Source organism: Macrosteles quadrilineatus, unplaced genomic scaffold (genome assembly GCF_028750875.1).
Source record: "Macrosteles quadrilineatus isolate MER2022 unplaced genomic scaffold, UCM_ALF_1.0 Scaffold_8__2_contigs__length_117827958, whole genome shotgun sequence".
In the NCBI taxonomy this organism is placed as follows: Eukaryota; Metazoa; Arthropoda; class Insecta; order Hemiptera; family Cicadellidae; genus Macrosteles; species Macrosteles quadrilineatus.
In genome coordinates this window covers 117,685,522-117,713,078 of record NW_026542601.1, presented here as the reverse complement: position 1 = coordinate 117,713,078, position 27,557 = coordinate 117,685,522, and the positions used below count along the sequence as shown (strand labels likewise).

The 27,557-nt window shown below is 35.3% G+C and overlaps 1 protein-coding gene across 1 annotated transcript in view; it reads left to right on the top strand.

The window, feature by feature from the left end:
- Window positions 1-27,557, top strand: part of LOC129000957 (integrator complex subunit 1-like) — a 46,945-nt gene that overhangs the window by 11,986 nt on the left and 7,402 nt on the right. Inside the window, exons 5-24 of the mRNA XM_054428054.1 lie at window positions 5,432-5,643; window positions 5,789-5,924; window positions 6,955-7,151; window positions 7,988-8,150; window positions 8,528-8,779; window positions 9,338-9,457; window positions 10,070-10,316; window positions 11,467-11,588; window positions 11,826-12,038; window positions 12,759-13,009; window positions 14,117-14,312; window positions 14,689-14,805; window positions 15,323-15,565; window positions 16,370-16,585; window positions 17,585-17,754; window positions 17,985-18,199; window positions 18,548-18,687; window positions 19,985-20,160; window positions 26,571-26,740; window positions 27,110-27,318. Of these exons, the coding sequence (XP_054284029.1) occupies window positions 5,432-5,643; window positions 5,789-5,924; window positions 6,955-7,151; window positions 7,988-8,150; window positions 8,528-8,779; window positions 9,338-9,457; window positions 10,070-10,316; window positions 11,467-11,588; window positions 11,826-12,038; window positions 12,759-13,009; window positions 14,117-14,312; window positions 14,689-14,805; window positions 15,323-15,565; window positions 16,370-16,585; window positions 17,585-17,754; window positions 17,985-18,199; window positions 18,548-18,687; window positions 19,985-20,160; window positions 26,571-26,740; window positions 27,110-27,318 (3,765 nt within the window). The remainder of the gene's footprint in view (window positions 1-5,431; window positions 5,644-5,788; window positions 5,925-6,954; window positions 7,152-7,987; window positions 8,151-8,527; window positions 8,780-9,337; window positions 9,458-10,069; window positions 10,317-11,466; window positions 11,589-11,825; window positions 12,039-12,758; window positions 13,010-14,116; window positions 14,313-14,688; window positions 14,806-15,322; window positions 15,566-16,369; window positions 16,586-17,584; window positions 17,755-17,984; window positions 18,200-18,547; window positions 18,688-19,984; window positions 20,161-26,570; window positions 26,741-27,109; window positions 27,319-27,557) is intronic.

The window sequence follows — 27,557 nt, the reverse complement described above, 5'->3', positions numbered from 1 at the left end:
AGAGATGAACTGGATGAGTTGTTCTCTGTCAGTTTGCTCAGAAGTTATAAGGTTGAAAGATGATTCTTGTAGCTTGTCTAGAACAAAAAACTCGTTAAGTGAGGATTATGTTTGATCAATAATTAGTATTAGAGCTGTAGTTATTGTAGGGACTAGTCATTAGGGATATTTTCCTATTGATATACGTAATTCTTTATTGCCAAGTTCAATTTTACCTGTCTTTAGGTAAACACAATAAATGAGTAATTATTTCTTAAGAAAGAACTTTGCTTTTGGGTTCACCCATTTACTATTGATGGCTGTGTTTTTAATTAGGCCTACACTACTGTTAGCTGTAGAAATTTAGATTTCATATATGTTTACTGATTGATTATCTGTAAAGTTTTTACTTTTTTTAACACATTTAGGCCTATTTCTGTCTAGAAGTAACATTCCTTACACACCAACTCTACCAAAATGAACATGGAAAGCTACCTGTTGTAGGGTTGTGTCCAAAGTTTCCTTTTCATTCTTCTGACTCAATTCAGAGTGATAAGGCCATAAATCTGCAGCCATGTAGAAATAAATATTTTGTTGAAGCAGAGTGTGAACTGTGTGAGTCGCCTCGTCTGACACCTAGAACATTTCTGGTCCACCCACAAGGAGTGAACAAACTACTATTCTGAGGTGTAATGGGTCTCGAAGTATGTTGACCAGGCTCGTAAGCGGGTAACTCCTTCACCCAACTATGTGTGTCACGGTGACAGATGTCACAGGGAGGGATGTAGGGAGGTTGCAAGGTGGTCTGAAGACTACGGGCCAAGACAAGCGAGTCGCAAAATAACATGTGAAGAAAATTAGAGAATATTTATAGAGTAACTAGGTCAGAAGTTTTCAGGGATATGAGATGATTGCATTGAAAACGTTTAGGCTTTGTCAGATAAAGTAACCGCATGGGACAGGGCCGACACGTCACAAGTCTCCAATGAGCCTTATAAAAGACTCTAAGAGGAAACCGGCAAAATGTCCTTTGGACCACCCTGGTGTAGTTTGTATGTGTGTCGAGAGTCCTTCGAAGATTTTTGAACAGTTGCTAAAAGGTAGCTAACATGGCTGCAAGCTGTACGTCTCCTCCCAAACAATCTGAAACACAAGATAAAAAGAAACATTAGAGTCTTGTTTTCAATTAGATAACACTTAGTGAAACACACACTAGTCTAGGTACTTATTTTATTTCAAAGTATTATATGTCAATAAAAGTACCTAACAAGTATTATTAAGGAGTTACAAATATGTAAGTATTTTCCTTATAAATAAGGAATTTTTTTACATAATTTCTCCCACTTGGATAAGCTAAATACTTGCTGAGGCAAAGTTGTTGTGAAAAGGATGTACAGTTTCAATGAAAACAAACGTTAAATTGATAAATGTTATTAATAAATTTGTACTGCTCCTTCATAAGATTTCGTGCCATTGAACAACTAAAAGCAGTAATATTGTGTACTTCATTATATTGTTTTAAATCTTTGGATAAATATAAGAAAACACTATTATTTCTTTGATGGAATTAAGATGGGTGAGTGTGGGTAGAAGTTGTATGAATGGTTTCCAAGTCCCAGTGCTTTTCACAGTATTATTAAATACCCTTAAATACCCTTTTTACTAGTTTTTTTATCATGTATTATTATTATTACTTTCTTCTTCTTTTTTTATAGATTTGTCTCTATCTTTACACTTTTCAGATATTTCCAATTTCCATAATACTTTCGTTATCTGCTGTAGCTTCCTTGTAAAATTGTTTTTTTTCCTTTTTGGTAAATGTGTATGGATGGTCTGATAATAACTCGTTCCCCACGCACAGGCTTCGCCTATGTGGGGAAGTTCCATTATTATTAAGAATACTGTTTTGTAATATTTGTTTATAATGGAATAAATGATGTTTGATTTGATTTTTTTTTTAGATTTAAAAATATTTTCTTAAAACAGGGATCCTAGATTTCAATTTGACAACATACATCTTGATGTGTTTAATCTTGTAATATCGATAAGGACGCCACCTATGTGCATATTTTAACCCAAAGAGTTTAAAGTTAGTGTTCCCGTGTTTGTTTTGTAGGTAGTTATTTTAACTCTGACTACCATTATCTTGTGAGGTTAAACCTCATAACCAACATTTACTGGAAATATTTTGTTTATCCCTCGATTATTTTTCAAAACTTGTCTCATTTAATTATTTATTGCTTGTGAAAAAAAGGATTTAAGTATATACAAAACATGAGGACCATCCTATTCAATATAAAAATAACATTTACAATTCAACCAGCTAGTAAATGATTCTTAAAATTGTTATTTTATGTTAGGCACATTAGCTTTAAAGCAATGAAGTAATAATAGGTACCTTCTAATAATTTTTGCATCATAAAATTGGTCTATAAATAACTAAACTGGCTTATCTTGGTTTTATTGCTGTTTTCTTTCATCCGAGACACTGAGCTACTTAAAAACTAGTTAGAAAGTATTAAAAAACTTGTAACATTGTGTTAATTTAATTCAACATCATTTTCATTTTGGAAATATATTATAACAGTATTAAAGATGTTAAACAAGTTGTTTTTATTAGCAACACATTTCTCATCGTATCGTTTTTATTAGCAACACATTTCTCATCGGATCTCAGTTAAATCATAGACTATTTGACTATTGGATACTGAAGGTTAAATCTATAGCTGTACATTCAAAATAAAATCTGCCTATTAAAAGTATTGACTAAAGTACCCTATTTTTTTTTATGTAAACAAACAAAAAAATAAAACATATGGTTTTCAAAAATAAATCAAAACCTTTTAGCTATTTATAAGGAAGTACAATTTAAAACTCAATATTTTTGATTCACTATAAATATAGATATATCTTCAGAACTTACTTATAGTAGGTTTCAAAATTTATTGATTTCAGTGTTGATGAAATGCAGTGCTAACTACATTCCTTCATGTAACTTTGAAACGTGTTCTTGTTTGCAAGTTTAGTGATTTTTAGAGCTCGGAACTATGAAATCATGAAACAACCAATAGTGTTAAAAAATAAACCTAAAACAGAGCATAAGGTAATTGTTTTTCCTTATGATTTTATTTGACGTTTTGTACATCTTTTTACATTTAACCCTTTGAGTGCCAACGTCCGGGGAACCGGACGTTAACCGGACGTTTTTAAAACGAGCCAAAAGTGCCGACGTCCGGCCGACCGGACGTTTTTAGAACGAGCCAAAAGTGCCAACGTCCGGCTGACCGGACGTTTCGTAATGATCGAACAGTTGTCATAACAACCGAATGGATACTCGGATTCTTTTAACCCATATATTAACATTGAGTCGAAAGTTACTAGATGCGATACATCGATTTTCGTTGGTCGAAATATCGAAAATTCGATTTTTACGAAACTTTAACCTAAAAATCGCCAGATCGCGCTCGGCATTTTTAGCGCGACCTTCGGGAAAAATCATCGGCATTTTTTGAGCGTTACTTTTATTTCTCGCCTGGCACTCTAAGGGTTAATTTCAACTTAAATAATGTAGGATTTCCTATATGAAACAGAAAAAAACATTTGAAATCATACTTATTATGGCTAATCAAAATACTACCATAGAAATGGGACGAGTTTAACAAATAAAAGCTAAGCTAGAAATTCAATTAAGATACTTTTAATCATATCCAAAATAATCTAGGCCTACTTGTTCTCATAATCAATTCATAAAAAGGTATGGATATGATCAAACTTATCTACATGTTTCTAAATTATAGTTTTACTCTTCAATTTCTTATTATATATATATTTTTTTTTTTTTTTTTTTTTTAAAGAGGTTGGCGGCCTCTTACTCACGATACAGAGAGCTTGTCACTTGTTTGAAGTTCATTTCAATTATGAGTTTTGTTGCTAGGTAACTTATTTATGATTCTTTGTTCAAAAGTTATTTCTGCTATGTTTTGTTGTAACCAAGGTGAAGTAAAATGTTAAACAAAGTATTTTCTTGATCGCAAGGGCGGTCCCAGGGGACCCCACCTCAAAAATATTTTTTTAATGATATTTAGGTAGTGTTGTTGCCAGTAAATGTTATAGCTTAAGTATGAAATAAATAAAATTGCCAAATTTGATTAAAATATATCCATAAACAAGCAAAAACTACAACAGTCTCCACAAGAATAACATGGGAATTTAAAATTTACAATTATTTTAATTATCTCCGTAACCGTTAGGCTACAACAGCGCTTCAATGTACAAAAAAAATTCTTTTTTTAAGCTCTACAAAATGGTTTGGATAGAAATTGTGAAATTTTGTGTTTTTAAGGTCAAAAATGGGAAAAACCTATTTTTACCCCATAAAAGCCCTCATAAACCCCCGTTCCTATAGTCCGATCATGCTGTTTTGGGAGCTCGTTTGAATAAACGTAGTAGGTTTATAGATTTGTACCAAATTTCATTTCAATCGGATTATTTTTGCTCAAGTTTTCGTGCTAACGGACACACACACACACATAATATATATATATGAATTTTAACGGAGGTTGTTTTTGGCCTCTGGGGATTTAAAAACAAATAGTAAATCGGTCCTGGGTCTAGGTCTTACCATGAGACCTACAGTAATAGATTATTCCCTATATGGGAAATTTGATGAAAACAAAAAACTTAACTTATTTAAACCTAAAAAATCAACATTATAAGATAAAGGTACAGAAAATGCAACTACATTATTTGAGACCAAGTAGACCGGCATAACGATAAAAATATACCAACAGCAATGCTTGTGGTTTTGCCAATTGGAAGATAAAATAGCCATAACACATAGTTACTAGTTAAATATAAAGAATGAACAATTGTATGGCAGTAGACAATGGCCAGCCGTAAATTGAATGTTCACAACAAAAATACTGTTTGAGCAATCAGAAGCAAAATTTAATAAACATCATAAAACTATTATTTCCTATGATAAAATGAGTTTTGGATTTCATAATTACCCGAATAATTAATATTGGAAATCGTAAAGGAATATCAGTGAGTACCGGTAACAATCAAAGTAATAAAACTTTTATGAGCTTAACTATTGACTCAACAAGTTCTTGGAAGTACTTAACTTGATGGGAGTAGACAAAAAATGATTATTGTCATGATAAAATATTGGTGGGTTTGGGACTGCTAATGGGGTTTTTATTGCATCATTAACCTTTTATGCCCTTCTTCCTCACCAACTACCACGATGGGCAAAATGATTATACAATAACCAATAAAAAGAAACTGACTTTTTATGTCAATTCTCAGTTCGGAGTTTATTGCTAAAAACTGGAAAGGCCTTCCCACTATCAACATCAGCTCAATTTCTTTGAGATTCTCGTATGATATTAAATAGAAGTTATTATATTGTATTTAAGCAAGTGTTGATTTTTTAAATGTTTGTTTTCAGCTTTACATAGAAGACTCACTAGGTGAACGCCTGTGGGTTGATCAGGAGAACTGTAAGGGGTTTGTAGACAATGTGCTGACGGCCTTCAGTACGAAGGCTGCTCCAGCAGAGTCCAGGCCGGAGCTCGCTGATGATCCGGAGTCTATAGCTTTGACAGGACCTTCGTCAACCATCGCTAAAGAGATCCTCGAGTTCATCCCCGTCATCAACAGGTAAACAGATATCTTTTATGTCAAGGGAAGTGATTTTCTCTTGCGTCTTTTGATTTGATTTGATTTTCTCCACACACACTGGTCTAATTCATAAAAACATTGAATGATTCTTGATAAAACAAAAAATTTTGATGTTTCTGTATAGATTTTCAATGAATCAAGATAGTGTGGAGGCCACTGTGGTGGAGATAGTGAAGGAGAATCTGAATCGTCGACAGGCTCCAGATAACATCACCCGTAACTTCCTCAAACTCTTGGCCTCGGCTGCAGGTCTTGTAGAGGTGAGATGATCCTTTGTTGACATTACTAGCTTGCATGTGCCAAAAACTCTGATTTAACATGCATAAATACTAGAGTAAACTCATAGTCGGCTAAGGACCAAGTATTAAGGGTCATTTAACAGCCATGGCGAGAGATGGGAAATAATGTTACTTTGCAATGACGTCAGGAACGTTCCATGGCTTTTTCTGTAATAGGTGAAAATAATCCTATTATTTTATCTATTACTTACTTGTCCAGGACTTTTATTTCTCATAGTTATATCATTAGTTTGTTTTAACAATTCAGACGAAGTTACACAAATAATTGTATTCTCAGTAATCTCTAACAATGTTACTATATTATTTTGTGATGCTCACCATTAGGAAGACACAACCAGCATTATTTCACTTGCTCCTTCTAACAGTTCATATGACATTATTAAAATAATCAAATTTTCTCAGTAATCTATTATCTAATAGATAACACTTAAGTAACTACGCTAAATAACACCCACCTATAGCCGTGACTGATAATAATAGACCTCAGCAATGAAGTCCACAAGATTAGAGGTTGAATACTTTTTGTAATGACTTTACTTTAAAGCTGTGGCTTTGGAATAATTTTTAAATGACTGACCCTTTTAATTGGACCAATAACCTTGTGTAGAAGATTATATTATAAAGATAGATATTAGTTTTTGGAACAATACAATATATTTAGGAGGAAGGCATGGAAACTTGGAAACAAAACTAACTAGCTTAAGAAAAGATCTCCAGGCAGTTGAGAGCATACAAAAATTTCACAAATTGATATTTCACCACTACAAGGGGTTTCTGTAGTAGAATGGCAGTTACAAAACTAGCACTGTTTGTTTTGGCAAGACTGTTTTAGTCTCTTCAAACTGTGAGAGTTGCATAGCTGCCATTCTACTTCTTAAAATAGCTAACTCCATACCTTTTCAAAAATTTGTTATCAACAACTAGGGTTTAAAATGTAATCACTAAATAAACTCTTTGACGACAACAGCTGAGTTAATGTCTGTTTTGTCAGGTGAGAATGATGTCAGCCACCAGACTGGAAGTGTGGCTACAGAATCCCAAACTGCTGAGGTCTGCGCAGGAACTGCTCATGGCTGTCTGCGTCAACTGTACAGGACACACGCAGAAGGACGTGGAGGTGATCAGTGCATTGGTCAAGATCAGACTGAAGAGCAAAGTGGTCGTCAACTACTACCTTGCTTGTATCAGGTACATTCACAAGTTAAAGAAAGAAATCTCTATTCATAGTTCAAAAAAATTTGTGATGGTTTATATTATTTGTGGAATCATTGCGGGCATGTTCCATCATGCTCGGGAAAATCAAGTTTTCTCAACAATTTGGTATCTAATAGACCTCATCATCAGGTGAAAAAGTACCGAAAACATACCAAGAATAAACTCGGCATAAGCTGGAAACTTGTAGAATTGTATAGTAGTCAAGACTCAGGGCTATAAACAAAAACAATCCTAAAAAAACTTTTATCATTACAAACATTTGCTAGGCGAACATGATGGATATTTCTGCACAAGATGGTGGCTCAAACAAGGCAAAGGTTATGTGTTGGTTCACCAACTAATGTCTTCCACCCGAAACAGATCCCCAAATAACATAAACTTTTATTTAGTAATTTGTTTGGAAAATAGAAAGTAAAAAGCTCTCATCAAACAAGGCTTGAACAACATAACTCTTTCTTACTCATACACTAGGATATAGATAAATGATTTAAATTAAAAGAACATCTTTCATTAGGATTTGGACTATCAAATTTTGTTGGGACTAGTAAAAGAATTGGCACTGTCAAAAATACAATTTTTTTGTTAAGTTTAGAGGTTAAGAGCAACCATTATGATTGAACAACTGTCCTGGAAAGTTTTCATCATATTTTAGGTACTTTTATGATGACATCATCATCCAATCTAAATATCTAAATGCCAATGCCACACAGGTCATTAAACAAAGTGGAATTTTAGTTTGTAAACAGTTATGTTTGTTTATCAATTTAAAAAATTTTTTTACTCAATTAAAATTGTTAATTTATTTTTAGGGAACTGATTATAGCCCATTCTGACAACCTGGCCACAGTGTTGAAGCACACGATTTACAATGAACTGTCACAGTCTCGCAACCCCAACAACCTTGCGATGCTCTCTGTGATGTTTCAGTACGAAGCTGACACAGCAGCCACTATTCTGGCTGATATTTTCCAGGTTTGTCACAATTGTCATAACTAAGATGTAACTGAATTGTACTCAGTCTAACTAGCTCAAACTAACTTTATGAAATACTGTATGGTATGTGTCAATTTTTGAAAACTCAATAACAAACTCTTTAGTTATTTTGAAACGACAATCAAGCTTTTTTTGTACAACTAACACAGTAACAAAATCTAAAGGAAAAAATATAACTTTAACAGCAACTTACTCTAAGGGTGGCTCATACATAATATCTTCCATTTGAATACAAAATATCTTCTATTTGAATACAAGAAACTCCACAGCTGGTCCATATAGGTAGGTCCACTCTGGTACGTTTTTGCTCTGTATGCTTTAACTTGTTCACTCTATAATAAAACTCATCTCTGCAGGAGTTACTGCTCAACCGAGACGACTACCTGCGTCCCCTACGAGCGCTGCTGCGTGAAATATGGCGCACCCTGAGGTCGGACCTCAACCTAGCGGTGTTCAGCCGCGGACTGATGAGTCAGACTGAACCACTGCCACGGGACTGTGAGTTCAGCCAAAGAGCCTTCACAGCCACTGCTGACTTGATTACACTCTGCATGTTCCTAGCCACCGCCACCTACGCTCGGCCGGACAAGAAGGAACCACCGCCAACTGTGAGTAGTCAAGTACCGCAGACATTGTTCCTGGATAATAATAATCATAATCTGTCAAAATTAGTTTCCCAAGATTGTAGTCTAAAATCAGTTTATAATAAGCTTTAGTTTAATAGTTTTAGTAAGATTCAATTCACTGACAAAGTACATAGGCTTTTATCATAGGAACATAAAGTCTTACAACATAAAGTGAATATGAATCCATGGTGGATATGAAATGTGGTAATTTTGTATCAAGGTAAACTTTGTACAAATACTTTTGTAGTCAAGGTCTTCTGTTAAAAGCAAAATTGTAAATGGAATAATCTACAACCTGGTTTTGAATATTTAAGGTGTTTCTTGTGATCTAACTTTACATTAATAACTACCCTGCTAAAGAGGAATAGATCTCCAGGCTTGGTTTGTGTACTATTTTATTTTATGTATTCGATATGTTTTGTGTGAAGAGCCAATATTTTTTATGGAGTGTGTTTGATTTAACCAATCAAACATCATTATTTAAATGTTTTGGCATGAGATGTTCTCTTACACAATGTTGATTCCTGTTTATTGCCCCAGTGTGAGAAGATGCAGAGCTTAGTGGCTGGTATACAGAACGATGCTGTGTGGTGGCTACAGGAGACAGCTCTACGCATCTACAGACCTTCGCCTACAGACTTTGTACACGCCTTACACAAGGTACGGCATGTTCGTAGATCATATTGTTTCAAAATTAAAAATGAAGACCCTTATAATTTTTGTTATTCAATAGGCTCTAATTTAATCCAGAATATTCAGGAGTAATAACTAGCCAAAATGTCAGTTAACTGAGAGCTGTTTATGAGAGGATAGGGTAGTTACTGTTAAAATGGAGAATATACGATCTTTAGGCATCAGGACAATTTTATTTAACGAATTTGCCAAATGAAAGGGTTTGGTACAGTAATACACACTACCAATTCTACAACCTCCTTCTGAAGAAGTACTTTCAAAGGAATTAAATGTCAAATTAACTTACATTTGTTCAATTTGTGTACCGTAATCTGCCTGGAACTGATTTCTTAGGTAAGCTAGTGATGTATCCATTCCTTCTGCAACTAGTGTGCTATAAAATGTTACATCAATGTTTAATGGAAAAAGTAAAAATAACTATTCCCTATACGGAAAATTCCCTAAAAGGCCTCATTTTTTCAAATCAATCTAAAAGTAGGGAGTGCCATTAGTTTCAAATGTTTAGTTGATTTTTTGTCTAAAAGTTAGCTTTGGAACTCACCACTAACTTATATCTCATAAAGTGTTTACTGTCTACAGGTAGTGCTGATGGAGCAGCCAGACCAGTACTACAAGCTGGACAACTGGCCGCCGGAGACTGATCGTATGCAGTTCATGCGACTAGCCTCAGAGGTGCCACTACAACAGCACATACTGCTGAGGGTGCTGATGATGGGGCTCAGCAAGGAACACCCCCTGTCTCCCCCAGACACACTGGAGCTGGCCGATCAGCTGGTACGCAGGGCTGCCAACATTCCCACCAGTGACAACGTCAACATGCTCACCGGTTGGTACTTTATCTGTGGTTACGAATAGTGATGGTAGAAATCAGAAATTTTTGAATCTCATAACCAGAACTTGAAAATCAAATTACAAATTTTGGAACCTTACTTGAAACATTTTGACTTACCTGGTTAAGGTTACAAAAATACAGATAATAATCAAATGTTTATTATGCAACCAAAATTAAAATAAATTAGACTCCTGGCTCTCGAATAATAATATAAACAACATGGTGAATACACTTTAATTCCAAAAAAAAAAACATTTCCCAAAAAAACAAAAGCACTGTAATAAATTAAACTCCAGACTTTGACATAACAACATAATAACATATATGAGATCAATAATACTTACTTAATTTTGAATCTAAAATCACAAAACAAAAACTTTACCTAAGTTTTGGTGGTCTTAAAATTTGGGATTCGTTATTGACACATCACTACGGTAGTTGTGCATTTATATTTTATTTGGAATTGTTTTACAGGATCAGTTATATGGGAACGATTAAGTGTGATTTTTGTGGAAAGAAAATTTATTTTCCCAAACATTCAGATTTTTTTTAAGGGACCTTGTTGTAAATAGACTCCCCAAGCTGCAAATTAAAAGGTTAAAAATTAAATTTTAAAAAATATATAAGACAAGTTATATGAAAGTTATACAGATGTTTAGCCTAATGAGGTCTATCATCTTGTAGGCACACTATAGAGTTGCCGTTGTTTACATCACTTAGCCTACCACTATTACAAATCACCAATTAAAGCCAATGAGTTACATTTTGTGTGTTTTGATTTTTTTTTATTACTAGGCCTATACATAAAATCTCCAGTATTTTTTATTGTGAAACAAAGTTATTTATACTGTTTTTACTGAACTATGTGATCAAAGTCAAAGTGGTTGTTTCCTAGACATTTTAGGTTAGACAATTTTGATTATCCACTATCACTCAGCCGCTCATTACTGTTGACTGTGGATAATCGGGAGTCTAGTGTAATTGCAAAATATTCAGCTAACTTACCTAAGAAAAGTCCAGGGACAGTAGAGACCCAGTAAAAGGTCACTAAATATAACAATCCTGTTTCTGAAAAGTTCTATTTGAGTAAAATATCAGTGATGTTTGTATTTGTGTCATAATTAGTATGTTTATTTTGTAACAGTGGACAAGTTGGAGATATTTGATCTAGTCTTCAACCTGTGTGCCTACCACCATCCGGAGAACATAGATCTGCCAGTTGGCTACACCCCTCCTACATTGGCCATCACCAATCTCTACTGGAAGGTAATGTTTAAAAGTACACCCAAACTACCCTTTGGATTGCCATAGTGTAGATGTATTCCGCTGACACTTGCTATTTTGGTGCCTTTGTAAATCTATGGTCTTTTGGAACATGGGATCATACAAATATTTATTACGATATGATAAAGTGTCAAACCAAGGTTTTCTCATGTCAACCTCAGGTGTAGATATCCGTGTAGATATCCTTTTTTCTTGATGTTGTTGCCATGTATGTATTAGGGATGGGCTCTACTACTGGTGCTGGCGGCGCACAACCCCACAACTATCGGCGCAGTAGGCTGGAACAATTACCCCACCTTGCGACTGCTCATGGAGATGTGCATTACTAACCACTTCGTGTTCCCTGCGGCGCCAGACGAGCTGCAAGTCCTGGCGCTGGAGAAGGAGGCCATCTTGCAGTTTGAGACGCACCTTGCTGCAGCCTCTACCAAGGTACGTACCTCTACTAACTGCGAGCTTTGCCTTGCTCAAGTAGGAAACAGGTCAATCTTCTGGTCTGTATGATGATGGATATCCCAAATGACTGTTTTTAGTTGAATAGTTGAATGCTTGTCACTACATTTTCAATTATGACAAGGCGAGAATTAATTGATTTGACATGTTGTCAAAGATCCATACTTTATTGAGGTTGTGATAATATCAGAAAAATATGGAAAATATTTATTTTAATACACCAGTGACCTGCTAATGTGAACCATGTGTTGGGGTGAAAAGGTTTACTGTATTTAAATCAAAATAAAAGCTTTGTGTTCTAAAATATTGACTAGGGTGTCCAGGTGACTAGAAAACTAGGAATCGTACAAACATTTTGATGATAGTAAAAAGTCATGTGAATTGTTCATAAATTTTGTATACGCATGGGAATTTTGAACAATCTCCAAATCAAGCGTTCATTTATGGAATGTGTTCCACTTGTTCTCTTTTAAGTTAATTTTCAGAGTCTTTCAAGGTTGTAGGGTGGTAAGAAGAACGATTGTGGTAGATAGATGTTCACTTTCATAATTTCTGTAGAAATATATTTGGCATTTTCATTCTTTAAAGTACTCCATAATTGGTGTGACTGGTGTACCACCACAACTAAAGCCTTATAAATGCATTACTCTTGACATATAATAAAACTACTTAGTACCGACTGTTTGGTTCACTCTACAGGTAGAAATCAACGAACAGTCTAGTCTGCTGCTGTCTCAGCTGACGGGGATGGATGTGAAGGGAGATGCTCGCAGACCACCAGCTGTGGTGGTGGAACAGCTGACTCTGCTCAACAATCAGCTGAGACTGGGACACCAGCTGTGCCGCTGCAGACAGCCGGACTTCCTGCTGGACATCATACAACACCAGGGTCCGTCACAGAGCATGCCCTGGCTGGCTGATCTAGTGCACAGCTCTGACGCTAGTCTCAGGTAAATATGAATTGTTTAAAAAGTCTCTATTGACTTGAAGCACAAGAACACAAAAAAACTTCACATTATACACAAACAGAATACTTTTGGACCAAGGGACTTGAAGACATTTCATCCCAACTATTAATATTAATAGGTTGAAAGTTAACAGTTGTCTTTAATGTAAAGTTCTTTATGTTTCCCAAAGTGGACTCTTCCCTCTTGTGTTTCAGTTAAAATAGGCCCTAAGGTCTTTATTCATGATCAAAATCTCAGTTACAACTGTAATTTGTTGTACTGTAGGTCCCCTTAGTTGCCATTGGCTGTATGGGCTATTAATTAAAAGCTGTGACCAAGGAACATGTCGGCCAGAGTCATTAACAAGACTACAAGATCACGCCACTCATCCTTCTCTCATATTTGGGTTAAAACGCACACACAGTGGTGTCCCCATCTTAAATAATTGATATAACTGATTAATACAATTCTTTTACAAATTGACTCAAATCACGACTAAACTAAACAAAAATTCTTACCACTACGATTCAAAAAGCTAAGATTAGTTAGGAATGTTCACTTTGTTGTTTGGTGGACCAAGGACTAAGGTTGAGAGAGAGACCTGCTTTATGAATGAAAATAATGTAGTGCAAACAGTTGGACATCATTTCCCTTTCTTTCATGTAACCTATTATATTACTTAATTGATTAAACTATAAAAAATAATGATTTCTTTTTAATAATGAAAATTAACGTCAATGGATTAAATACACTACAGTGAGATTAATTTAAAGTGGAAACAACTAAACCTGACAGGTTTTTCCTATCAGCTTGATTTTGCCTTGGGACCAATCAATTATTCTTTATATAGGTTTACACCTGTAAGAATTAGACAATTTACCATAAAACTGATTGCGTTTCCTCATTTGATACATGAGTACTGTTTTATTTAGTTGCTAATTATAACCCTGACAATGTTATTCAAAGAACCCATATCGGCCATGTCATTGATTAATATCCATATTTCTCACTAAACTCTCCAAGGATTCTTTACCAGACAAGACTCGCTTGGAACAAATTCAAATCCAGTGTGTTACATTAAATATTGGTAACATGACACATGTGTTTTAGCCACCTGCCAGTGCAGTGCCTGTGTGAGTTTCTGCTGAGCTCGAGCGCCAGGCAGCAGCACAAGTATCAGCAGCTGCTGAGCCACCTCCAGTCACTGCTGAATGAACCTTCGCAGGACCCAGAGATTGTGTGTGAGATCCTTGACTACTTCCTACGCAGACTCAGTTCACCCCGCAACAGGGAGCAAGCCATTGCGGTAACGTTGTTGCTTCTTAAGTTATCACCATTTAGGATGGGTACACAACTAGGTGTTTTGTTTTTGGCAATAAAAAATATATTGTGTATACCTTTTCATTGATAATTTTTTAAAGTAATGTTTAGGTGAATATTTTTTACGTAGAAGGGACTTTCCAGCAGCCAGTATGAAGGTGGTTGAATGATTCACTTACTCAAATTGTTCTGGAAGGAGATTGTGAGGTATACTGTACCTTGAGAAACTTCTCACTGTGAGTGTTGGCTTATAGTATAGAGCCAACTACTCAGCACCAACTTCTTAGAACCTCAAACAATTAGTTATGCTGTTAATTTGTTAGTGATATGTTATGATTAGCATATGTGATGTGTATGTGCAGGGGCTTCGTTTAGTGCTAGGGTGTGCAGAAGATGAGGTAGAGGAGGGAAAAGATGACACGTCCTGGCTACTTAAGCAACTACCACTGCTTCCCCACTTCCCTGAGGCCCGGCCGCAGGTAACAATGTTTCTGATTCTATGCTTTGTTTTTGTCGGTAACCCCTAGTTCCACCTTCAGATCTACACACCCTGTCTCTGGGAGTAAAAGCATAATTTCAACAAGCACAATAGAGAGTTTAAAAAAAAGTTAATACTATTCTGGGAAATTGCTCATCAATACCTTTCATTTAAGGAAGTGGTTGATTGGTGTATGGCTTACGGTTTTCCCAAAATTTGTGTTCCTCATTAAAATTGTCTTTAAAATTTAAATTGTTAAAGAGAAACAATCATCTTGTTGTGGGATAGTTTAAGAGAAAAACCAAAATATTATTTCTGCCAAGAACGTTGTTTTACTATAAAAATTGAACTTTGAAGAACAAAAAAATTCATATTTTTACTCTTTAAATAGTATTTTTTACTGTCATTCTTTGGATTTTTTTTATACCTTACATTCTCATTCATACATAGACTCATGAATGAGCCATGATTCATAGAGCCATGAATAAGTAGTGTAACACGTTTGATGTTCTGGCCAGATCGTGATCGCGTTGCGCAGCGCGTGTCTGGTAGAGACGGACCCTGGCCTGGTGGTGACGTATCTCAACTTCCTGGCACAACACACATCTAGTGATGTGACGGAGACGACGGACCTGGTGGCGGACATGGCCACTCTGATAGTAGAGAGGTCGACAATCATCAATGCCATCATACCATCCCAGGACCATCCCAACGCTGGCCTGGACGCATTCCTCTCCATCTTCTACACATACCTGATAAAGGTGGGTAAATTTATTACAAATTTGAAAAATCGCACAGTAAAATAATTTATTTCCACATTCTATAACATAACTAAAGAGTCTTAATTATTGTAGGTAACGTTATCCCTGGTTTTATATAGTACATTGGAGAATTGACTGGCAAATAAGTAATCCAAATGTTAATATTTGCGTACTGGCTTGATGCAAAATCACGATCAGCTATATTGAAGTTAACAAAGATCAGCAGTAAATGGCTTCTAATGCTAATCTTATCAAGAACATTTCATGTTATATCTCGTTTTCTGGTAACTTTGGGGGAATTCTGCTATTTTTCCCAATTCCCTGGGGTCAAGACTAGTGATGTGTCAAAACCGAATCTCAAATCTCAAAACCATCAAAATTTTAGAAAAGTTTCAGTTTCGAGATTTGTTTTTTCAGAAAATTCCTACCTATGGAAAATCATATATGGTTTGAAGAATGAAAATTTAATACAGACTGCAAGGGATCAGATTTTAAGAATTTCTTTTAGAATAAAAGGTCTCTCTGGGTTGGAAGAGTCCATTCTGACAGAAGAAACACGATCCTTTTACACAAAGATTGGGACTTAAAGACTTATCTTTCCATCACAAGCCTTACTTGGCTGAAAATGATGTCAGTGGAAGTAAAATTCCAATTTTTGTTGTATAAAGTAAAGCTAGTTGTGTTTCTAGTGACAGAGAGGGTTCTTTGTCATTCAGGTAGACCCATAAGAAAATCCTTAAGATTCAAAAAGTTGAAGTAACTTACAAGGAAGGGTGATAGTTTAGTTTGCCCAACTGTCTGCAGGCTAGAGAGCCGCAGAGAGAGGCGTATGCGTGGTCGGAGAGCCAAGACCAGATCCTGGTGACGTGGCCGAGTGGTGAGCAATGCACCCTGTATATACTGGTGGTGCACGCCATGGTGATCATACTGGCTTTTGGACCCCAGTGTGTGTCACTGGCAGCGGAGTATCAACATTTGCTGGACATGTGGTTTCCTCTGGACAAACAAGATACTCCCAAGGTGAGTAATGTCAGGGAAACTAATTACAGTGAAGGAATTGTCTTTTTGTCATAAACAAAAAATGATTGAAAGTTTGATGGACTATTGGTCAATACAGCGCAATTCTTTTTCCCTTTTGGTAAATCTTTGAAATACAGCCTCATTAACTTGTTGATTTTTAAAAGAGTTATTTAGCCTCCGGATTACTGTTTTATACTTTAAAATGGTATAAATACCTACATTAAGTAATCCTTGGTTGCTGTTGTGGCAACTAGTTTCAATTCATGAATTATCTACAGGTGATAAGAAGACAAAGGCAGATATAGATTACCTTTACTGCCAGTTTAGACATATCAGCCTGGTCATGGCGCTAATGCTTATGTTATTTCGTCCTCTACGCTTTTTTATGTATGTACTCTGTTTATGTGTGATGTGTTATTTTTACCAACCTTATGAACAACCTTCAAATATAGTGATTGATGCTGAACTACAGTACTATATTGGCCGGTCTTCACGCTCATTTAAAAAGAGATTCAGAGAACATTTACCCAGAAAAACAACAGCTTCCCAAACATCAAATTTTGCAGAACATCTAGTTTTAAATAACCACAACTATTCAGATATCATATATAATGTGGAAGTTTTACATTTCTCACAGGACTGTTTAACCAGGAACACACCGAAGAGTTTGAAATATACAGAGCAGTCAAATCCGACTATCTAAACGTTTTGAACGATAAACTTTCTTTCCAATCCAACTACAGTACATCTATAATACAGCTATCAGGATCCTGGAGGGGAACAATGAATGAATTAACATGCTCCAGTAATAAGAAGACAGAGACAGACGTCATAGACCACCTTGACCGCTGGTCTAGACTTAACTTCAACCCGGCCACGTTAGTTTTTGTCAATGTCCCTCGTGTGTTTCATGTTTTTTGTATCTTTTATATATTATTCTATGTTTTCGTCTCAGTTTTGGGGACTTCATGTTGACATTATGTGTTGTTGATCACACAGGCTTTTCTGGTGGACACATCAGAGGAGGCCCTACTAATCCCTGATTGGCTGAAGCTGAGAATGATCCGTTCCAGAGTCCCTCGTCTAGTAGATGCGGCTCTCACTGATCTTGAACCTCAACAGCTGATACTGTTTATTCAGTCTTTTGGGATACCCGTCGCTTCTATGAGGTAGCCATTGAAAAACCATTACTGTATTCACTCTAGCTATGTACTTTTTAATGTGAATAACTTTCAAATTAGAACCGATGAACGGTAAAAATAAAAGGTTTTACTGTGCACCATCAAGCCACTCGGAATCTTTTATCAACCAAATCTCATCCCTCTTAATTCTTTGACAAACAATCATGTCTATGAATGTTTCCAATCATCAAACGTCAAACTCTGTACATGTGTTGCAGCAAGCTGCTAGACACCCTGGACAGAGCCGCACTGACAGACGAGGTTTCTGTGGTGGAAGCCGTGCAAGACAAGGGGTACATGATACAGTTGGTGGAGGTGCAACACCAGAGGGGAGCGGAGGGAGGGGAGATCTTTGCTAGAGCACTAGGAGTGCAAGACACCCCCAGGAGTACAGAACCTGATCTGGAAGACATTACACCAATGGATGTATCTGGTAGGTACAAGAGACAGGGTGGCCAACGACCGGGAATTCTGGGAAAAACCGGGAATTATACGATTTTTGAAATCTCAGGGAAAACCTGATTTCAGTACCGTTTTGTTGTATTATGGATCTAAAATGAATAAGAAAGGTTTAACTCTCAGCGATGTACTGTATTTGCTTTTGTAAACACAGATAAAACTGTTAGGGCTTGTCAAACTCCTAATTGTTAAACCGTTAAGATAGGGTGATAAAAAATGTGTCAACAATAATAATTAAATTAAATATTTCTGATGCTAAATAACAGACTTAGGCTTCTTGTAATAATTTGTGAAATAATAAAATATATTTGTTGTTTTGTAGAGCAGATGCCGTTAGATCTACCTCCCACCACTCAACTGACAGATAACAAAGCTGTTGTCATTGTTGAGAGACTGTTCCTCATGCCTGAAAATTTCTCCGACCGCCAAACAACGAGGGAGCTATTTATGACTTTACAAAAAGTAAGTTTAATGTGTAAAAGTTGTTGTGTATGTTCTATTGGGAACTTTTAAAAACAAATCAATCAATCAATCAATTACTGTATTTAAGATGGGGACGCCACTATGTGCGTATTTCAACCCAAATATAAGTGAAGGATGAGTGTAGGATGAGTGGCGCGATCTTGTAGTCTTGTTAGTGACTAAGTCCGTCATATTCCTTAGACACAGCTGTTAATTAATAGCCCAAACAGCTAATGACAACTATGGGACCTACAGGCTATAGTGGAATCCGAACCACATTCTTACCTTGGTATTAACGAACTGGTCTAATTATCAGGATAGTACTGCGGATAGTATTAGTACTCACTAGTACGGGCGTTAATCCACACCAGGGAGTATCGCATCCACAGTGCATCTCTATAAATATCCACAATTCGTGACCTCCTAGTAGCAGGATTACAGGACAACGCCACCGTCCCAGTCATTCATGTTTATGTGTGTTCTGTTCTGATACAAATTTACTTTGTTCTTAGTCTTAACGATTTAGATTAGTTAGTTCCCAGGTAATATGAGTGTTCTATTATCCTTTTTAAAGTAAATCTTATCTTATCTTATCTTATCTTATCTTACTAATATTATAAATGTGAAAGTTTGTGTGTTTGTTTGTTTGTTTGTTTGTTTGTTTGTTTGTTTGTTTGTTTGAAGTTCAATCACACATTAACTACTGGTTGGATTGGGCTGAAATTTGGTATGGTGATAGCTCACATTCCCGATTAACATATAGACATATTCTTATCTCAAAAATCCTTTCGGGCTCCGCCCCAGTGGCTCTGAAGTTCCCCATGTTAACCTTATGAGTATTCATGTTTAAAAGGAATTAAATAATTTTGTCAGCTGTTTCAAAATAACAAAAGTTGGTTCTATGATGTTAAATAGCATTAAAAAGTTATAAGGTTTACCAACAGGGTGCAGCACTATTAATATTTTTGTATTTATGACAACAACCAACTAGCAACAAAAAGCTGTGATAATGAGAACTTTACTTTTTTCTATTGTTTAGGTGCAGTGGTAGAAAATTAAGGCTATGATAGATGTGCTATACTACAGCATACCGTAAATTAAAAGAACCAAATTTTCTTAAACCAAGTCCTCTCCCATTGCAAACGCAAAGCCAAGTATAACTGCATTAAGCATTTTGTATACTTATACGCCAACCCCGTACGAAGGACGAGTACTCTGCTAGTACAATATAAAAACAAATCAGAAGTTGTTTTTCCAAAAGGAAATGGCAAAGACCTCTCTATGATTGTTTTTTCAGACAATCTCCTCAGAAGTTAGCAAATCCCAGACAAGCAAAGAACCGCCAAGAATACTGACAGCTTTGATTATTTACTTGATGAAGAAAACTTCCTCAGACAAAAGCTTTGTGCGAGCGGTTGTGTCACGAGCTCACATCGCTTGTTCCTTGTTCCGTCTGCTTACATCTGTTACAAGGTTGGTTGGCTCAATATTATATTTTATTTAGTGATTTTAAAACTAATAAGTGCAGTTTGCTTCTAATAACGGTGTCCTGTACACTCATAGATTCCTTTACTTCAGTTATTTACATGTTTTTCTTAAATAACACTCTCTATTTTATTTTTCCTACCCTCAACGATAAGGAAAGAGAAATTCTTAAAAATACTATTGAAAAAATGAAACAAGATCAACAGATGGACAAAGTCAAGTCTCATGATTACAGTCTTGACTCAAAAAACTGTATAGTTCAGTCTACTTTGAACAATGAATGGCTGACGGACGATGCTATAGACCTCTACTTTAAAACACTCTTACACAAGGGCTTGATAAATTCAGACACTTGCTTAATAAACCCTGCTGTATCACAGGCAATTAAATGTGCAGAAGATTTTTATCACATTGCCAATCCCTTACACCTGGAGGATAAACAGTTTATAATTGTTCTAGTAAATGATGCAGATGCAGCTTTAGAAGTAGCGGGTCAGCACTGGAGTCTGATGTTCTACGCAAAATGTAGTGACACCTTTTATTACTTCGACTCATTAGGACAAAAAAATGTTCAGCATGCAAAACGATTGTCGCTTAAATTACATAAATATTTTAATGCTCGAAAACCTCTAAACTTTAAAGTAATAGACATCCCTCAGCAAACAAATGGAAGTGACTGTGGTGTCTACGTTCTGTTAATAGTTGACCTGCTTGTAAAAGCCATTGAAAATGGAGACGTCACACGATGTCTAGACAGTACTTTCAAACAAGTGAAGATAAGTAAGTCAGAAGTTATATTAAAGCGTGCACTATTAGCATATCTTAGCTACAATGGGCAAAGCAATAAAGTTGACATGGTTGTTCTCAAGTCAATGCTTAAACAGTATCCTGCAGTTGAAATGAAGAGTAAACCGCAAAGTAACCATATCCCACATGGGGTAAGTAGCAATTTTGTACATAACAAGTCTCCTAACACTGAAAATCTGGTGGCAGCTGGTTGTAATTCATGGTCAGTTATACAAACTAAAAAGAAACAAAGCAATACTAACTGTGAAAAAAATGTTAAGAAGGCGGGAGGAGGATCTAACATTAAACAAGTAAATAAGTTTTCAATACTGGAGAAGTTATCAGATGACAATGATGGAGAGAAATGTACGACAAACAGCACTTACCAAACTAAGACAGCCAACAACAAACATAAGAAAAATCACCTCAAGCACAAGAAAAATCACCTCAAGCACAAGAACATAAAACTAGGATCGGATAGGAAATGTGCAAAACAACAGAAAACAAAATCTAATCTAAAAGTAACCTTCTGTTCTGACAGTCAGGGTAGGGACATACCAATAAAACTAACTGCTCTCAGTGGTGGTAAAGTGGATGCTTTCGGGTATGTCAGAGCAAACACCACTTTAACACAAGTTGTTGATTCTGCTTCGATTGTCAGTGACACCTCGCCTGTTATCTTTCTTGGAGGCAGTAATGACAGTCTTAAAGACTGTTTTAATGAAATATACCATAATTTAGAATCTAAACTTCAACTTCTGAGTTCTTCTAGGCCAGTTTTTATATGCACGATACCCCTGAGACATGACAAATCCGCAAAAAGTCCTGAAAATCTTAAACTCTTAACTGCTAATAATTATATCACTGAATTAGTAGACAGAATAAATAATGTCTATTTGATCAACGTAAATATTCTTCAGAGATCACACTTCACGTCACATGGCTTACATCTGAACAACCTAGGCAAAAGTGAAGTAGCTCACATAATCCTTAACACTATTTCATCTTGGTTGACAACACAAAATCATATAAACGATCTTTTAAATAATCACAACAGCATAAACATCATTGAATCAAATATGCATCATATAATAGACAGCTTGAAATCAAACCAGGAGGTGGCTTTTTCTCACTGCATATCAGGTGATTTCATAAATCCAAGAAATATGTCTGCTGGAGTTGCAGTTCCATTCAGAAAATTTTTTGGCAGGCCCAAAAAAACAGATATCCTCAACAATTATCTGACACTGCAAACTTATAAAAATGGAGCAGCTGTCTATGGACTGGTTACCAAAGCCTTGTATAATGGGAAACCGGCAATATCAGATTATGATACAGCTTTTAGTAATCTGACGGACGATTTTAAACAAAGACAGTATAAAAGATTAATTTGTTCGCCCATGGGACTTGTGAGAGACTTGGTCCCTATTGAAAATTTTGCTAGCAATATTGTAAATTTTCAACTTGCAACAGGCGTTCCGGTTTCAGTGATAGTCCAAGAAGAGAAATCATCAAGAAATCTTTACAATAAACTGAGCTTTGATGCATTTAAAAATACACTCCATCAACAAATAAGGGAATACAAGAAGAGCACTCGAGAAGAAAAACTAAATGTTGAGGAAACACGTTCCATGGCATCAAGACCTCAGGCAAATATGTCCCAGCATGCTGTTGAAGAAGATGCCATAGCTAGCAACTCCAACCCAAGACCAGTGGAGTCAACGGCAGGTGCTATTGAGAAGCAGTTAGTGTCCAGTGAGTGTAAAAGCCAGTCTGTGCTCCCCCAACAGTGTTCTCCTCCTAAGCCTTCCAACACCTCTACTCCCTATTCAACCAAAATTGTAAATTTTTGTATTTCCAATACCCAAGCAACTGAATGTTCATCCCAAAATAGTTCATCCCAAAGTAATAGTAGTAGTGGTAATAGTAGTTTTAATTCACTAATGTCCAATGTTCCTGTTATAGGACAACCAGTAATTTCAAAAAACCTGCTATTGGCAATAGTCTCAGAGAAAACATGAAAACCACTTTCAAAGGTTGTCAATTAATGCACTATAATGTTAGAGGCATCAAAAATAAATTTGAGGAATTGTACACTATTATTAAGGATATTGACCAAATTAAGATAATCTGTTTAAATGAACACAAATTGAAAGAAAGTAACAAATCTATATTGAATAAATTACCTAATTTTACTTTAGCTGATGGGTATTTTAGGACAAAATCGGCTGGTGGTTCATGCATTCTAGTGCATGAAACAATCAATTTTATTGTGAGGCAAGATCTCAAGGAATTTAATGACGAATACTGTTTTGAATCCTCTTGTATAGAAATAATAGATTGTAAGATTATTGTTGTTTCCATATATAGAATACCAGGTAGTAGTGTTACACAGCTATTTTTATGTAAATTTAGATCTTTTCTGGAACTAATACAAAAAAAGGATTTCTCAAAGAAAATCATAGTAGCAGCTGATTTCAACATAGATATTTAAAAAAATGATAATGATACAAAAATGTTTGAGAACTTGTCTTGTAATTTTGGTCTGAAAATAAATTTTAGACAGCCAACTAGAGTATTTAAAACATCAAAAACATGCATAGATAATATTCTCACAAGTGTAAGCTATGATAAAAACGCAACCATAAATATTGATCTTGGCATGTCTGACCATAATGCATTATTTTTACAGTTGCCTAAAACCTTAAACTTGCCTGAAAGTGTATACAAAAGAATTCGCTTTTTTCCTATTAAAAAATTACCACTTTTTATTAATTCATTAAGTGACAATATCAAGTCTTTAGCTCTAGACAAATCTGTGAATGACAACTACAAATCTTTTTTATCTAGTTTTACACTTTCACTGAATGAAGTTTATCCTGTGAAATTAATTAAAGAAAAGAAAAACCAATGTAAGGAGAATTGGATTACTCAGGGTATAATGATTTCTTCAGAGACTAAAAGAAGATTACACCAATTGGCAAAAACATGTAGACAAAAATCATTTTTGAACTATGTTAAGAACTATAAAAGAATTTTCAAAAAGGTAGTTTTACAGGCTAAGAGATTGCATAATAGTAATTTTATTATTAAATCTTGTAACAAGAGTAAAGCTATGTGGGGAGTTGTTAAAAAAGAACTGGGCATTCAAGTAAAAACGGAGACTACTACTAAAATTGATGTTGGGGATAGGGTGATAAATGAACCCAAAGAAATTGCAGAATATCTTAATTTTCAATTTTCCAACATAAAGGAAATATTAAATGTGCCAAATGTCTCTTTCATCAATAACAAGTACATCAGTCAAAACTCTTTAGAATCAGACAATACAGATAAACTACAGTTTTTGGCTTTTACCAACAAATTTGAAGTTAAAAATGCTATCTTAAGTTTAAGTAATAGTAATTCTTGTGGTTGGGATGAGATTCCCACTAAATTATTGAAATGGACTGCTGACATTATTTCTGATATTATAGCTAGACTCATCAATCAATCATTTAGTGAGGGTGAATTTCCAGACTTGCTAAAATTGTCTGAAATCAGACCAATTTAAAAAAAAAGGCAAACATAATAATAGTCAAAATTACAGACCAATTTCTTTACTCAGTAATATATCTAAAGTTTTTGAAAAAATTATTCATCTTAGAATTGCAAATTACCTAGAATGTAACTCAAAACTGTGTCAAGAGCAGTTTGGTTTTAGAAGAAATCTAAGCACACATAATGCTCTTTTTACTTATATTAGTAGTGTCCTTGAAGCTCTGGATCAGTCACAGTTGACTGCAGGAGTTTTCTGTGACTTATCCAGGGCTTTTGACTGTGTGGACCACAGGTTGCTGCTGATCAAATTGAAGAATATTGGCTTGGAGGGAATGGCACTAGAATTATTACGATCATACCTATTCAATCGAAAGCAGCGTACAATAGTAATAAAAAAATCAATAAAATATTATTCTAACTGGGCCAGCGTTACATATGGTGTTCCCCAAGGTTCCATACTTGGGCCTTTATTATTTATTATATTTATTAATGACTTGCCTAATTGCCTTTCCACAAATTCCTGTGCTTTCACTTTGTATGCTGATGACACAACTGCTCTTTTAAAAAGAAAAACACTAAGTGAACTTAAATTAACTTTTGACAGCACAATTAAAAAAATCAATGAATGGTTTGAGAGCCATGGCTTGAAATTAAATGAATGTAAAACTAACATTCTTCAATTTAAACTCAGAAACAGAGTTACAGACACCACAATCAGTAATACAAAAATTGTTAAGTTTTTAGGTCTAAATTTAGACTCAAAATTAAGTTGGTCTGATCACATTCATCATCTAAATAAAAAATTAAGGTCAACAAGGTATTCACTAAGTGTACTATCCAAGGTCACGCCTCTAGAAGTCTGCTTGACAGTATATCATGCGTATGTTCATTCTTTGCTGGCTTATGGCGTCACTCTATGGGGTAACTCTGCAGAGGCCAAGAAAGTGTTCACTTGCCAAAAGTCAATTCTCAGAACTATTTTTCACCAGAAGTCTAAAAACAGCTGTAAACCTTTTTTCAAAAAACATTCCATTTTAACATTACCTTCTCTTTATATATTTGAAATAGCAAAGTATGTTCATGCAAATTCCTTCTTTTTTGAAAAATATAAAATAAATCATAACTATCAAACGAGAAATAATAACAAAACTTTTCAATATCCCAAACATTCGCACACAAAATTTGAAACTGGGCCTCTTTACATGGGATTAAAAATCTACAATCATTTACCTAATTCATACAGAACTTTATCAAAACCAAATTTTACATATAAACTGAAAGAGACTTTGAGCCAAAAAGCGTATTACAAAATTCAGACGTTTTTTAAAGATAAATTGTAATAGTTTTTACTCTTGTCAGGGTATAATTAGATTAAGGAACCTAGATATAAATTGACCATGTACCAGCTTGGGAATTACTTTTGTAATTATTGTATCAGGCGTGATGTACAATAAAGCTTTGTCTATTGTCTATTGTCTATTGTCAACATTTGATTTTCTTCCTTCATCTCATTTTTATCTTCACCACATGGATATGTGCACCTAACCTTCTTCTAGTTATCTTTCTCTGTTTGCTTCATTCTATCATCATCAACTCTTATTCTCTGAAGAATTCTGTTTCCCTGAATCATTTTTGCATGTCCTAACTATCTAAGCCCTGCATTTTGTAACCTTCTCTAATCAGCCCCCTTTTGATGTCTTCATTCGTGACCCTCACCCACCTTGTTTTAATCATAGTGACCCTAAAAATCTCAGTTATCTTGCACACATTCTGCCCCATTTACTGTACATCCCATAAGTCCATCTCATAATCTAAAAAAAATTAGTATGTAAAATACTAAAATGTTACTACTTTAAACTACTACCTCGTACTATACTAATAAACTAAAACGGATATTATCTGTTGATGTAAATTTAAATCCACACTATCATCCACTTCAGGGTATACCTTTGGGTCACCCATCCAATGGAATAGTGTGAAATCTGTCATGAAACTGCTAAATCAATATTTTGTAAAGGTTTCTAGTGATGATTTTATTTGGTGGGGACTTGTTAAACATTTGATTATTCCAGGTCGGACCTACTATCATCAGTGCTGCTCATAGCCAGTGTGGTGTTGCCTGAAGCCCAGAAGTATATGAAAGCAAAACCTCTGGTCGGTATACTGAAGAGTTTTATCCAGAAACATCAGAACAAAGAGATGACATTCCGAGCTCAATCTGGTACTGATAATCCTAAGAAAGGTATGTCTGGGACACATTGAGAGAAGTAAGTAGTAATATTTTAGAGTAGGGATAGGTAACAATTTTTGTATTTTTATGGAATAACGAGTTCATTGTCTGTTATTGGGACAGTATTGCAAAAAGTACTTGTTATTGTATAATAGCTTTGCTAACAAAATTAATTGCACAGAAGTTAAAAAATTAGTTATATCAAGAAGTTATATCCCAAAATATGACAACTTTTAATAGCTGTCAACATTCTTGAAGAATCATTACCAGTTTTTAAACTACTCTGGCGTCATTGTCTCTTGTGGTTGTAAGTAGTCTAACTAATTGGACCAACTGAGTTTGATCAGCTGGTTTCAACAGCATTATCCGTATTGTTGGCAGTGTTTGAGGAGACATCACTGAGCAGACTGGAGGTTCAAGGTCGTTTGTTGCTGGAGGCTCATAGTCAGGGTGGGAATGACTCCAAGACTCTGGTCCAAGCGTTGTCTAGTGTCCTACTCAAACAGTCCTCTGACAACCGCAAGGGTCTGCTCCTGGATTGGTTAGTTCAGTTGGAGCCAGAGATCATTGGCGAGACTTCCTCTTCTCAGGTAATACTTGTTGGTTTATATAGCTTACTACTGGAAATTATCACCATTTTCTTTTGAAAGTTGTAGGACTGTCAGTACGATTTGATGAACTATAAATTTTTCAAACAGTGTAGGTCATATTTTTGGTTGAATTTTATCATGTAAATTTAAAACTTGATCTTACTACTCACTAGTCCATCATAGAAAACAAGAGTAAATCATTTGAAATAAAGGGATTCAATATAGGCTAATCTAAGATA